Below are 13,591 nucleotides of genomic sequence, written 5' to 3' on the forward strand. Positions count from 1 at the left end.
AATTAAATATTTGGGAATCTGGCTGACCAAACACACAGGAGACTTGTACAGGGACAACTTCACGGCCATCCTACAGACGTTCCAGAGGGACATGAGGGAATGGTCGTATCCCCATATCTCGTGGCTAGGGAGAGTACAGGTCATAAAAATGAACTTCCTCCCGCGCCTCCTGTACCTTCTACAGGCCATCCCCATTGTAATTCCGAGACCCTTCTTCGTAACACTCAGGAAAGAGATGACCAGATACATATGGGGAGGAGGGAAGCCCAGAATAAAATTCTCCACACTGACCAGACCCAAGGACAAGGGGGGACTAGCCCTCCCGGACTTCCAGCTATACTATGTGGCCACACACCTACAGAGGGTTGTAGAATGGTCTAAGAACGGGGTACACAAACTGTGGAAAACGGTAGAAGAAACGGAGGCAGGTAGACCGATCGCAGGACTCCCATGGAGTCGCGGCTCGAAGGAAGGACATGACATGTCCATATACACGAAAAACACACTGGGAGTATGGCAGAAGGCCCAACGACAGGGAAACATGTCACCCTACCCCTCCCCCCTCATGCCACTAACACAGAATGAGGACTTTCCCCCAGGACTAGACCCACGAGCCCTCAGGGACATCGTCCCGAACGCATCCCCACGCTTGCACCACATTCTCCAGGGAGGGGCCTGTAGACGGCTAACAGATCTGCTAGGGGAGACACCCCCCACATTCATGCACCGTTTTCGCTATGCCCAACTTATTAACTTCATACACACCCTACCACATGGTCCAGCGCTCGCAAGGGAGTATACCACAATGGAAAAAATCAGCGCGCACCCAGACCCACTACCTCACGGGATATCCTTCTTATACTCCATGCTACAGTCGGAACTCCCGACTGAACCGCCCCGTTTCATGGGAAAATGGGAAGCAACCCTAGGTGTCACACTCACGGAAAGGGAATGGGAATCAATATGCTACCTCACACACCACTGCTCCACACACAGTAAAACGCAGGAAACGGCCTACAAACTCCTGACGCACTGGTACAAGACACCACACCTCCTACACCAAATGAACCCAAACACGCCTAGCCTGTGCTGGAGATGCGGACAGGAGGAAGGCACATTGAAACATATCTGGTGGGACTGCACACTGGTCACCCCGTACTGGAGGGGGATACACAAAATGTTAAGGAAATTTACAGAACACCCACCCCCCCTGGAACCGGCAGCAATGCTCTTACACCACACACCAGCCCCCCACTCAAAATATAAAAAATCTATGACAATCAGAATATTGAACGTAGCCAAGCGAGTACTTCCTCAATTCTGGAAGAAACCAGTCACACCATCAATGCTGGCTTGGTTCAACCAGATGGAGGAACTAAGGACAATAGAGGAACTAACAATGACAACAAACGCTACCCTGACGACATATACAGAACTATGGACATACTGGATCTTAGAGACAGCAAAACCACAATTCCAACTAGACCTTAGGACAACCACCGACGCCCTCCCCCCGACCACTCGATAGACCTTGGAAACCGAACACTCAAGACGACAGAGGACCACTGACAGACGACCAACCCGACCGCCCCACCCCCCTCTTGCTTACCCTTCCCCAATTCCCGAGGAGAACACACTGACGGACCCCACTTGACTGTAGAAACTTACAGTGGGTCAAAGCTACCCGCAAACGAAGACACCCTAGTGGCCACTCGAAAGCCATGGACAATTAGAGGCAACGCTTCTAGACAGTTAAGAATAGGACACAGGGTGGAACCCACCCAAACCGACCAAGGGGAACGGGACCAACTTAACCCACTGTCCTACTGCCGAGGACAGAGGGAGCACAATATTAGAAATCCATGATACACAGACCTATAATTGAAATTGTAATCTAAATGTAAACCCATACGACAGTAGCAGAGAGCCAAACGGCTCAAGACCATGATACATATGTGGAGTCGAAACAGACAACTATTGGATCTGTGCATCCACACACCCTTAAGAAGCGATGAGACCTGCGAGTCTCAATTGAATGACTAACACTAACTATGTATAAATGAGAACCAAATTGTCAATGAGGAAAAGCGGGACCTGCGAGTCCACTTGATTTTCTTGGGGCCTGCGAGCCCGGCTACATCTGACACTATTGCTAGGGACCTGCGAGTCCTTTTATATTGTGCCTATCTCCTGTTGAAATGACACTGCAAACACGTTAATAAAAATCAAATTTACAAAAAAAAAAAAGCTCACCTTATCCAAACCTTATTTAATTATAGTCCTAAACCTACATTATCAATATAACACTGTGCACAAATGAAGCAATGCCATTTTAAAGTGACACTATCAGCACTGTGATCTATAGCTTGATATTGTATGGTTGCTAGGCATAGAATGCTCCGCAATTTGAGTTCTCCTTAGATACCGTAATAGAGGGACTTGTAGCTGTGAATGCTAAACGCACACTGCTAAATTTAAAGCCACCCAAAAAAATGCAAGTGTCATGTCTTATGCACCCTAGTAAGAACGGCCTTCTTGTAATTGTATTGCATGTTAATGTTTTACTGCAGTAAATTCAGCACCCCTGAGTAATACCTATATGAACCAACACCACTTTTGATGCAATGTGTAGTGATCATCTTTGAGAGTACTTTGTCCTCTTTTATTGTTCCTGTCCTAAGTTCAATAATCAGCATTAAGTCCTATTCCACATGAACCCAAGCCCATAAACTGTGGGGGTCATGGATAGACTTAAAGATAAGCAAGTCCAAATGAGTATTCCCTTCCTTACTTCCCACGCAGGCCAAAAACGAATGATCCCGCAGGATGTGTAATGAATTTGCACAATATTATTCAAAATGATACAATTTAAAGGAGATAGGGATTTTCCACAACCCACTTGAGAGGGGATGAAAAAATACTTAGTTACCGTTTCCCTACCAATCCTTACTACTGCTCAAAAAGTCGGGGTGAGTGCTCCTATAACAACAGAGGAAGTCATTACTCTCATTCAGAAATTACCAACCCTGCCAGGGTTTTAAAATATATCCTACAAAAAATATGCGCACATTTTGGACCCACACCTGGTTGAGCTGTTCAATTTAGCTTTAGAAAAAGGGAGCTTCCTTCCTGAAAATTCGTCAGCCCATGTGGTTACGCTACCAATACCAGGAAAAAAAAAACAAAACACTAATTGCCAAAAAAAACCCCACAGCAATTAGGATTCAAAGCAGCATGGCACAAAGACATAGGACATGAATTGAGCCAGGAACAGTGGTCCCAAATTATCCAATAAATGTATTGCCTCCTGTATCTCTCACTTAGAGATTATGAGAAGAGTACTCTATAGAAGGTATTTAGTGCAATATACAACCATGCATATAAACATTTTTTCTATTCTTGCTACCACAGCACTTACCCAAACCCACTATCAAATTAATGCTGCTATTGGCCTGTAATTGTTTAACTCATGTTCCATCCCCCAAAGCATTAATTGACCAAACCACTTTGAACAGTCCAACTGAATTAATGGTGCTATACCAGCTAGGTCAGGGGCAGGTAAGATGGGATGAGGGCAAAATATGGGATGAGTTCCTTCTCAAGACCAAGGTTCTAACTAGATTGTTAACATAAACCGTGATTACAGTGGTGTGACGACTCTTCTGCAGCATTCTTGTGTGGGATCCAGAGTCAGGACCACTGCAGCACTCCAACACGGACGCCCTCCTTTCTTTTATCTTCTCTTTCCTTATCTCTTTTTCTCTTCCACTCAATAATTTTCATGTTACCCACATTTTATTGTTATTATTTGAACTTCATTACTTGCAATTAATGTTTTGTTTAAATTAATGTTTCCATATGGCAACTAACTTATGTAAACATCTTATTGCAGTTACCTGATAGTTTGTAATATCGCTCGGTATGACATTGTTTAATTCACTATAAAACAAATAAAAATACATGTTAAAAAAAAGAAAAGAGGGGCGTGACCGGACGTCGAACAGGATGGCAGCACAGTAAACGAGCTCCGCTGCTACGGGCTCCACTAAACGGCTAATAAACAACCACCCTCGGTATATTCTCCGTCCCAGACCACGAGGAAGATGTCCCAACACGACACAAAGAAAGCTGCGGAGGCGAAGGAAAAATCAGCCTTCTTTACAGCTAGGACGCCGCAACATAAAACTGCTGACCAGCAGGCCCAAGATGGCGCCGACTATGACTCCGACGCAGACCGCGCCAGCACAGCTGGTAAGCAGGCAGACACCCCACTCACACAGACCCTCCTGCAAACCATGTTAGATGCAGCTGGAGCCAAAATGCAATGCACTGTCACAGAGGCTATAACTGACATGAGGAGGGACATTACAGACCTAGATGCACGCACCTCACACCTAGAGGGCAACATGGAAAGCCTCACTGCAGCCAACACTGCAACAGAAGGCTGCCTCAGCAGAATCGAAGACAAGCTTTACCTCCATGAAACTAAAATCACATACACAGAAGACAGATCGCGCCGCAACAACATACGCCTGAGAGGGGTGCCGGAAGAAATGGGGGCACAAGACTTAACAGCCTACGCAGTGGATTTGTTCAAGGCTATACTGCCAGATATCCCTGCTGACATGTTCCTACTGGACCGCATCCATAGACTTCCCAAGCCGCAGCATTTACCGCCCACCACGCCAAGAGATGTCCTCATGAGACTTCACTATTACCACATCAAGGACCAAATCCTCAGGGCACACAGAACCAAGAAGAACCTTCCGGACCGGTTCAGGGACGTCTTATTGTTTATGGACTTATCCGCAGAGACACTACGTCGCAAGCGATCCTTTAAGGAAGTAGCCGACGCTCTGAGACATCAAAACGTCCCGTACCGTTGGGGATATCCGGCCAAGCTCCTTATCACGAAAGGAGGTAAACTTTTCAAAGCAAACACGCCAAGAGAAGGACTGAACCTCCTACGGCAATGGGGTATGTCCCGAAACTTACTACCAAATCCCCAACCCTCCAGCAAAACCGCAGAAGCAGGGGCAGGGCGCCCTCAAAAACGAGACGCACATCCCCGAGAGAAGACTGAAAACTCAAGACGAAAGAAAGCAAGTTAAAGCCAAGTTTTCCCCAATACCTAACTGTTATACAATGTGATAGTCTATGACATGCCCTAATACACCCTAATACACCCACATATTAATACCCTTATCTTATCCCCTTTGATGCACTCTACTAGAGAGAACTGGGGTAACATGGGCGGCCCCCCATAGAACCAGTACCACAAACTTTAATCTAACTTTGTTGACATAGGCTAACCGTGCAACACCCACAGTAGCCATTGCCTCCAATAAGACATCTTGCTCCTCACATAGGCGCTGAATGCGCCAAAGCGTAGAAACTCACAGAGAAAAAAATAAAAAAAGACCAGAGAGAACCCGACCCAAATGAGCCCCGAGCTGCCTCCATATGACCCGACCCGCTCACATCACCCCCAAATAGGAAGTGCCATTGCTATGGCACATACCTCTGAAAGTCACCATTATATGATACTTTCTTTACTTGTTACTTATTAATTGTTTGATTGTTTAACTGTATTAGTTTGTTTTATATTGCTCTGTATTTTGTATTACGCAGCTGATTCACAACTCAAGGTACCAGTTCACGACTAAACCACTGACGGTTTCACATAATCAACCAAGGCCAGACCCTCCACCCCAACAGACCCGACACCGCCCCCTTCCCGCCAATACTTACGAATAGACCCACTGTGTCATTTCCAGACGAAGAAGATACTTACCCACAATGTTCGCGGGCTAAACTCGCCCAACAAACGGCACACCCTCCTTAGGGAGCTCAAAAACATACAAGCAGACATAGTCTGTTTACAGGAGACACATTTCAAACACGACTCTAATCCCTCACTTGGGCTTAAGAATTTCCCTCACCAGTTCCATGCTACCTCCCCATCCAAGAGCAAAGGAGTGTCGATCCTGCTGAGCCACTCTCTAGCCTTTGACCTAATTTCACTCCAACTCGAACCGCAAGGCAGATTCATCATATTAATATGCACCCTGAACAACAATACATACACAATAGTGTACTCCTACTCTCCTAACGATAACCAGAAATCGTATCTGGCCTCACTCCTCGCCAAAGTGGAGAAACACCAGACAGGCACTACAGTCATCAGCGGTGACTTTAACCACATACTAGATCCCAATGCAGACTCCACAGCCCGACACTCCACAAAACGCAAAAAGACCCTACACAAATACTGCAACTCCATGAATAAACTACTGTTCTCATATGGCCTCTCCGACATATGGAGAACCTTACATCCTAACACCAGGGAATATACCCACTACTCTCAGGTCCACAATACGTAATTCCGCATAGACGGGTTCCTAATGAACAATGCTCACTTACAACAGGTCAGGTCATGTGAGATAAACACATCCACAATATTAGATCATAACCCAGTCTTGTTAAACCTCACAGATACATACCAATACAAAAACCGTAGCCCCTGGAGAATAAACGAACAACTTCTCAAAGACCCCTCCTTCATGGAGACAACACGCACAGAAATAAACCTTTACCTTGCAACCAACGTACTTGAAGGTCCCACTCCTACCACACTATGGCTAGCACACAAACCAGTTATTAGGGGGATACTAATGAGCAGAGCAGCCTATCTTAAAAAGATCAGCCACACCGCTATGATCGCGCTCCTCAAAAAAGTCCAAGACCTTCACAGATCAAACCAGGCGAACCCCACCCAGGCCCTATAACAACAAATACAAACCACACAAACTAAAATCCAAGAAATCCACCTCTGCAAAGCAAATGCAGCACTGAGAAAACTCAAAGCCACTTCCTACTCAATGGGAAACAAGGCTACGAAACTATTAGCACAAAGACTTCGCGACAAGCAGGCACAAACGAGAACACAATACATTTACACACATTCTAGGCAAAAAGTAATGCAACCTGCGCAAATATTTAATGAATTTGCTCGATACTACGGCACCTTATATAACTTGCAAGACCACCCCAACGTGCCCCGACCCACCCCAGAGTCAATAAGAGCGTATCTCAATAACATAGCACTCCCCAAGATTCACTCACAACAAGCAACCCAACTCACCATGCCCATCACCACGGTGGAGATCCTCCAACATATTGACCAAATGCCCAAGGGTAAAGCACCAGGCCCCGACGGGTACACCAACTTATATTATAAAATATTCAAACACGAACTTGCAGCACCTCTCACCCGGTTCTACAACGAGGCCACTAGACTGGGTTCCTTCCCAACTGAGTTCCTGTCAGCACATGTTATCACACTTCCTAAACCAGGGAAACCCCCAACTGCATGCCAAAACTTCAGACCAATCTCACTGCTTAACGCAGATGCCAAATTGTACGCTACAATTCACGCTGACCGCCTTAAAACAATATTGCCCACCCTAATCCACACAGACCAGGTGGGATTTGTTGCAGGCAGACAGGGACCAGAAAACACCAGGAAGGTCCTTAACATATATCACCTCCTAAAGAAGACTAAACAAGAGAGCATTATGCTCTCCCTAGCCGAAAAGGTGTTTGATCACCTAAACTGGCACTTCCTCAGTGAAACCCTGTCGCTCTACGGATTCCCACTGCCCTTCCTGTATGTGGTCTGGGCCCTATACAGCAATCCTACAGCAATAGTGCTATCCTAAGGTTTCTGCTCAAAGCCCTTCCCGATTACTAACGGCACCCGCCAGGGGTGCCCTCTATCACCCCTTCTGTACATCCTGGCACTAGAGCCCCTAGCCATAGCCATATGCAACAACCGTAACATCCGTGGAGTGTCCGTGGGTCAAACAGAACATAAACTCAACCTCTTTGCAGATGATATCCTTCTTACACTCACCCAACCACTCATTTCGCTCACATCCCTACACTAGGAATTACAAGCATATAGCCAACAGTCATACTATAAGCTAAACACCACCAAAACGCAAGCGATGTGCCTCAATGTTCCTCCACCCACGGAAGCGATTTTAAAATCGGCCCACAATTACGACTAGAGAGTAGACCATCTAACGTTCCTAGGCATCAGAATAACTAGCAAACCGAGCAAACTATTCCCAGCGAACTACACAAGATTGATTAAAGAAATTGAAAAACAACTGCATACCTGGAAAAACCTATTTCTATCATGGGTAGGGAAAATCGCAGCAATCAAAATGACAATACTCCCCAAAATCCTTACAAATTAAAGTACCACAAAGCTACCTGACAAGACTACAAGCTACTCTCCTACGCTTTAGTTGGGGCGGAAAACACCCTAGAGTCCCAAAAGCCCTACTCTTCAGACACGTAAAGGAGGGAGGCATGGGATTCCCGAATCTAAAATCATACTCCCAAACGGCCCTCCTCACAAATGTCATCTGCGCACATTCGACCGCACACAACCCCCAATGGGTGGCAGTGGAAAGTCAGTTCTGCAACAATAAAGACCTACCTTCCACACTGTGGACACCCCAAAACCTAAGACCTTGAACTCCAGACATGCTGCCCACCACCAAACTCCTGATATCTACATGGGATGCCAACAGAAGCAAACTATGCTCGGCCCACCCATGGGCACTGGCCGCCCCCATCAAGACCATATACCACTGCAATGGCACATTCCCACACCAGAAATGGAACGAGAAAGGCATTACACACCTATACCACCTCTACACAACTGAAGGTCTAAAACCCTTCCCAGCCCTACAAGCAGAGTACACACTTCCCTTGAACTTCACGTTCGCTTACCTCCAAATAAAAGCGTTACTATTGGAAACCACGATCAGCACAAGAAAACAGACACTACGGGCCTCAGTAACAAAGTTCGAACTACACTGCCTAGCGACAATACCACCAAAGAACATGCTCTCAGACTGCTACCACCACCTAGCGAACCCCAAATTGGAAGTTGACTGGAAGTTCATGAGAGACTGGCAAGAAGATCTCCAAGAGCAAATAACTACTCGAGAATGGGAGAAAATCTTCACGGCCCACGAAGGACTAACCACCTGTGCTGCCCACTTCTAGACATCGCGCAAAATACTCTATAGGTGGTACATGGTACCTTCCCGGCTACATTCCATATACCCTGCCACAACGGACATATGCTGGCGATGTAACTCACACGTAGGCACTATGCTGCATATGTGGTGGTCCTGCGATACAGTAAATGAGCTCTGGAAAACCACTGAACTTCTGATCCGTGAAATCACAGACTACACCCTACCGCACGAACCAGCAGCAGTACTTCTCAAGCTACTCCCAGACAATATCTCTAAACCAACACGGAAAATTATATTTCTCATACTATGTACAGTCCACCCTGATAGCCAGAAACTGGAAGACTCCCACTCTTCCTTCAGTACCAGAAACCACGTCCCTTGTGTCGGCAACAGTAGACTATGAACTCCTTATGTGGAACCAACTGAACAATGGGAGGCTGAGCCCAACCATTGCAGAGATGTGGAGAGACTACCTACAAAAAACAGCAACACCTAAACAGAGCATCACAGCCTAACGCGACATAAGGCTTCCATGAACAAGAACCAAGTAAAAAACACCCACGAAGATCTAAAAATTCCTGCCACACCCTCATGCTACACACCAATACACCTCCAGATAGCACCAGACCCTGAATCTGACTAACACCTCACCACAACACCATCTGGTACCGCACCCAATACCCCCCCTAACACACCTTCCCCTAGTCTCCCCCCCCCCACCAGCACCTTCACCCTCACTGACAAACCTTGCAGCAATATGCGACACAATGTTTTGTACCCCTCTCACTGCCCCAACCAGTGATGACCCAACAGGGTCGCATATCTCAGACACCAGCCACGGCACACCATATTGCCACATAAACCCTGCAGAACCCGCTGGAAATGAGACAGGCAACTCCACATAAGATACTGAGCAAATAGACCTCAACAAGGTGCCACTGTCGGAATATTAAAAACAAATCAACTCCCATTCTGGGCACTCAATGAAACGCTCACACCGAACTCCCAAATGCTGACTGCCAACCTAAACGCTGACCGTTTAAACTACACCCAGGACTATTTCCATAAAACATAAGCTCCCTATTGTGATATAGCCCTCGACTAAATACAGGGTGGAATACTTGTGTGTGTGCGTATTGACTGCAAAGTGTGCCATGATGAACAACCCTTTATTGTTCCGCCCACCTTTTTTTGCATTCTGTACCCCATAATATTTGAAAATAATAAAGAACAAGTTACAAAAAAAAATAAAAAAATAAAAAGAAACAAAATAAAAGGAGTATTAACAGAACAATGCATGCATGCATATAATTTGATAGAGTGAGGATGTTATATTTAAAACCACTGTGATTAACATTCGCTTCTATATAGAATTCAGTATATAAATTGCAATATTTCTTTTTTTCCCATCAAATTCTGTTGCCACCCCAAGCTATACAAAGCCCATAAAATAACGCAACAAAGTACCTTTCAATCCATTTTTCTTTAGCCAATCAGCAGAGGCTTTAGGTGTAAAATTGGGAATCTCTATGTTTAACGGCCCATCGTGATTAGGTGGTTTAGGGAGGAACACAGAAGGCGGTATCTTATCAACCTCTGTTGATAACTAGAAAATAATGTACTCTTTTAAATAAAATGCATCATGTAATTTGCCACAACGATTAATACATTAAAGATGAAAGACAAAACACGAAAATAACAAAATGTAGAAACATAATATAATGCTTGAAAATAAAATGACTAGAACTAATCTGACTTCACTACACCTACAATGAAAGGATAAAAGTATAGTCTCTTTACTTGATGGTCAGTTAACTGAAGCCCATGGAACAGCGTAGTCAGGGGAGTGGGCCTTGACAGAGCCAGGGAGTAGGCAGGGGAGTTATTAAGAAAAAGGAGTGGATTTAATTTGTAAAGGGGGTGGAGGAATAAGGGGTATATTAAGCAGCCATTTTAGAAAAGTGGCCATTTTAACAGAACCTTCACTTACCTGTTAATTGTCCCTCCCACCCTCCCTGTGCCGTTTGGTCACAGCGGCGGGATAGGGCTTGGGTAATTGGGATGTAGGAGGAGTATCAAGTGGTTGGGCTAAAGTTAGGCTGGATTAGGCCAGAGTGTTAAGTGGTCTGGAGGTTCGAGCTCTTCGGTGGCTCCGAACCTGGTGGTGTAAGGGTGTCTCGGTACACCCCTACAGTTAAAAAACTTATGGATATGGGGCCTCTTTGGTAGGCCATGTGTTATGTATTATTTGTTATTTATGATGTTATATATTGTTATTGGTACGGGGTCATTGCCAGGGGTAATTATGTACGGTGGGGGATGTTAGTAAATTAACACTATGTGGCAATGACCCCAATTTGTTATCTTGTTTATTATAATAAATAAAGCTGTGGACTTTTTATATTTCCAACAGAAATATGGTGTCTGTGGTTATTGGGGTGGGGATAAATTGTACACATGCCGAATAACGACTGTGCGCATGTCATGTATCCTCACCAGTACATCACTAGTCATTGAAATAGCATCTACGTAGACAATAGTTCATACATTATCCTAGTGTCGTTTTTTTAGATTTACCCTGTTTAGACTGTAACCCTGTTTTCACTTATATCAATACAGGCAAAACACTGTCAGTGTGTGTTGGAATTTGTCAAAGTTGTAAAATTAAAGCAATAAGCAGGAACTTTCCCTGAGGATTGCTCAACCTTTGGAAACTTTCCGAAGAACTTTTCATTGTATATAATCCCAAATATCCAATATGTTCATAAAAAGACGTACCTCCTGTATTATACTGACAAGTGTATCTCCCAGCCTTCCTTCCCGCAATTCCTTGATTTTGTTGAGAACATCAATAGCTTTTTGGATCTCATTGACCAATAGGTGAATATCAGTGCTACTGTAGATCTCGTCCTGTATTAAAGAGGAAGTAAGATGTTTACTAAGCTGCGTTAATGGGCATGTGAATCTAACTGGACCCCATTTTGAATAATAAGTCTTTCTCAAGTGTTATCAAGTAAGTGATAACTTGCAGGGCAATATGTTCGTGTTTAGACAGGGACAGGTTTTGTTGTTTGACAGCTGAACTCTGTACTCAAACACATTCGATTTGAGACAATGAAAAAATATAAAATGCAGACTGTCAACTTATACTCAACTCTAAATATAGAAACCATGCAAATGTCATAAATAATCTCTCCATTAAGGAGATCAAATGCAATTTGATAAATTAATATAATCTTAAACAAAAGGATTATATATAGTTATTGGTTGCTAATCCTTAACTGATATGCTAAGTACCAAACAACTTTACTTTAATTAAGCAGTTTTGGTGCATAGATCATACCCCTGCAGTCTCACTGCTCAATTCTCTGCCATTTAGGAATTAAGGGAACACTAAAGCGTTAGAAATACAATTTATTCCTAATGTTATAGTGCAGTGTCGGCTGTTTAGGTCACCTGCCCCACACTTGCACGGAGTATAAAGGGAATTTTACTAGCCTTTATTGCCTGGCAGCGCCCATCTCCGCTGGGAAGCTCTACCTCCTTGGTTGAGATCATCAAGATCCATGCTCTTAGCCAATTTAATGTTATCCCATAGGAAACAATTGGGAACCAGTGTGCATGCATGGCAAAAGGACGAGTTTTAGTTTGCTATTTCATCGGACGTGCCTCTAACAGTTCTCAGAAGGACAGCTGCTGAAAACATTTAAACCCTGCAATGAACAGCAATGTTTTCAGGAGAGAAGGACATGGCAGGAGATTAAGTGGTGTGGGTATAGTGTCCCTTTAAATAATTTTTGTTTCGTTTTTTTTCTGCCCTAGCCACACTTCCCCTGGCTGATATTCACACAGCATACATGAAAACATGGTTTCATTTTAAATCAAATGTTTTTATCTCCTTCTCTGTTCTTTGAACTTTAATCCTCGTGCAAGCTCTAGCAGGCTATTAAAGCAACACTGTCACCATCTGGTGACACTGCAGAATTTGCAAAGATCCCCAATGGTGACATTGCCACTGATGGTCTGGTGGCCGGAGGAGGCAGTTGGAGGTGAGATTTACTTAACTAAATCTGTTCATTGCTGGTGTAGAACCACGGGATCCTCCATAGACAGAGCCAATTCCTTGCAGCCGTCACTGGTGACAGCTGGGGGATTGACACTTCTAGACTGCGGTAGCTCCACCCAGTGTCTAGAAGTGTCAGGGGAAGGAAATATACAGAGACAAAGTGGGTTTGAATTTCAACACGGTCAAAAATATTTTTTCATAAAGATTCTATCTTTATAGAACACACATTTTTCAGGGAGGTTAACAGTGCTGCTTTAACAGAGCAGGAGAGAAGATAAACCACACTGTCCAATACCGGAAGTTTAAACATTAGATATCTCTTTACAGAGGCACTGTGTAGGTCACATCGTGACTAAGGCTGCATAAACAAAATTATTTAACTCCTAAATGGCAGAGAATTATGCAGTGCGATTGTAGGGATATGATCTGTACACCAAAACTACATCATAAGGCTAAAGTTATTTTG

General features: G+C 44.4%; 1 protein-coding gene across 1 annotated transcript in view; it reads right to left on the reverse strand.

Moving 5' to 3' along the window:
• The window catches only part of VWA3A (von Willebrand factor A domain containing 3A), a 147,592-nt gene that overhangs the window by 70,276 nt on the left and 63,725 nt on the right, over positions 1–13,591 (reverse strand). The window contains exons 12-13 of the mRNA XM_063428878.1: positions 11,838–11,969; positions 10,527–10,665 (exon numbers count right to left, since the gene is read on the reverse strand). Of these exons, the coding sequence (XP_063284948.1) occupies positions 10,527–10,665; positions 11,838–11,969 (271 nt within the window). The remainder of the gene's footprint in view (positions 1–10,526; positions 10,666–11,837; positions 11,970–13,591) is intronic.

The sequence above is a fragment of the Pelobates fuscus genome, chromosome 8, assembly GCF_036172605.1.
Source record: "Pelobates fuscus isolate aPelFus1 chromosome 8, aPelFus1.pri, whole genome shotgun sequence".
NCBI lineage: Eukaryota > Metazoa > Chordata > Amphibia > Anura > Pelobatidae > Pelobates > Pelobates fuscus.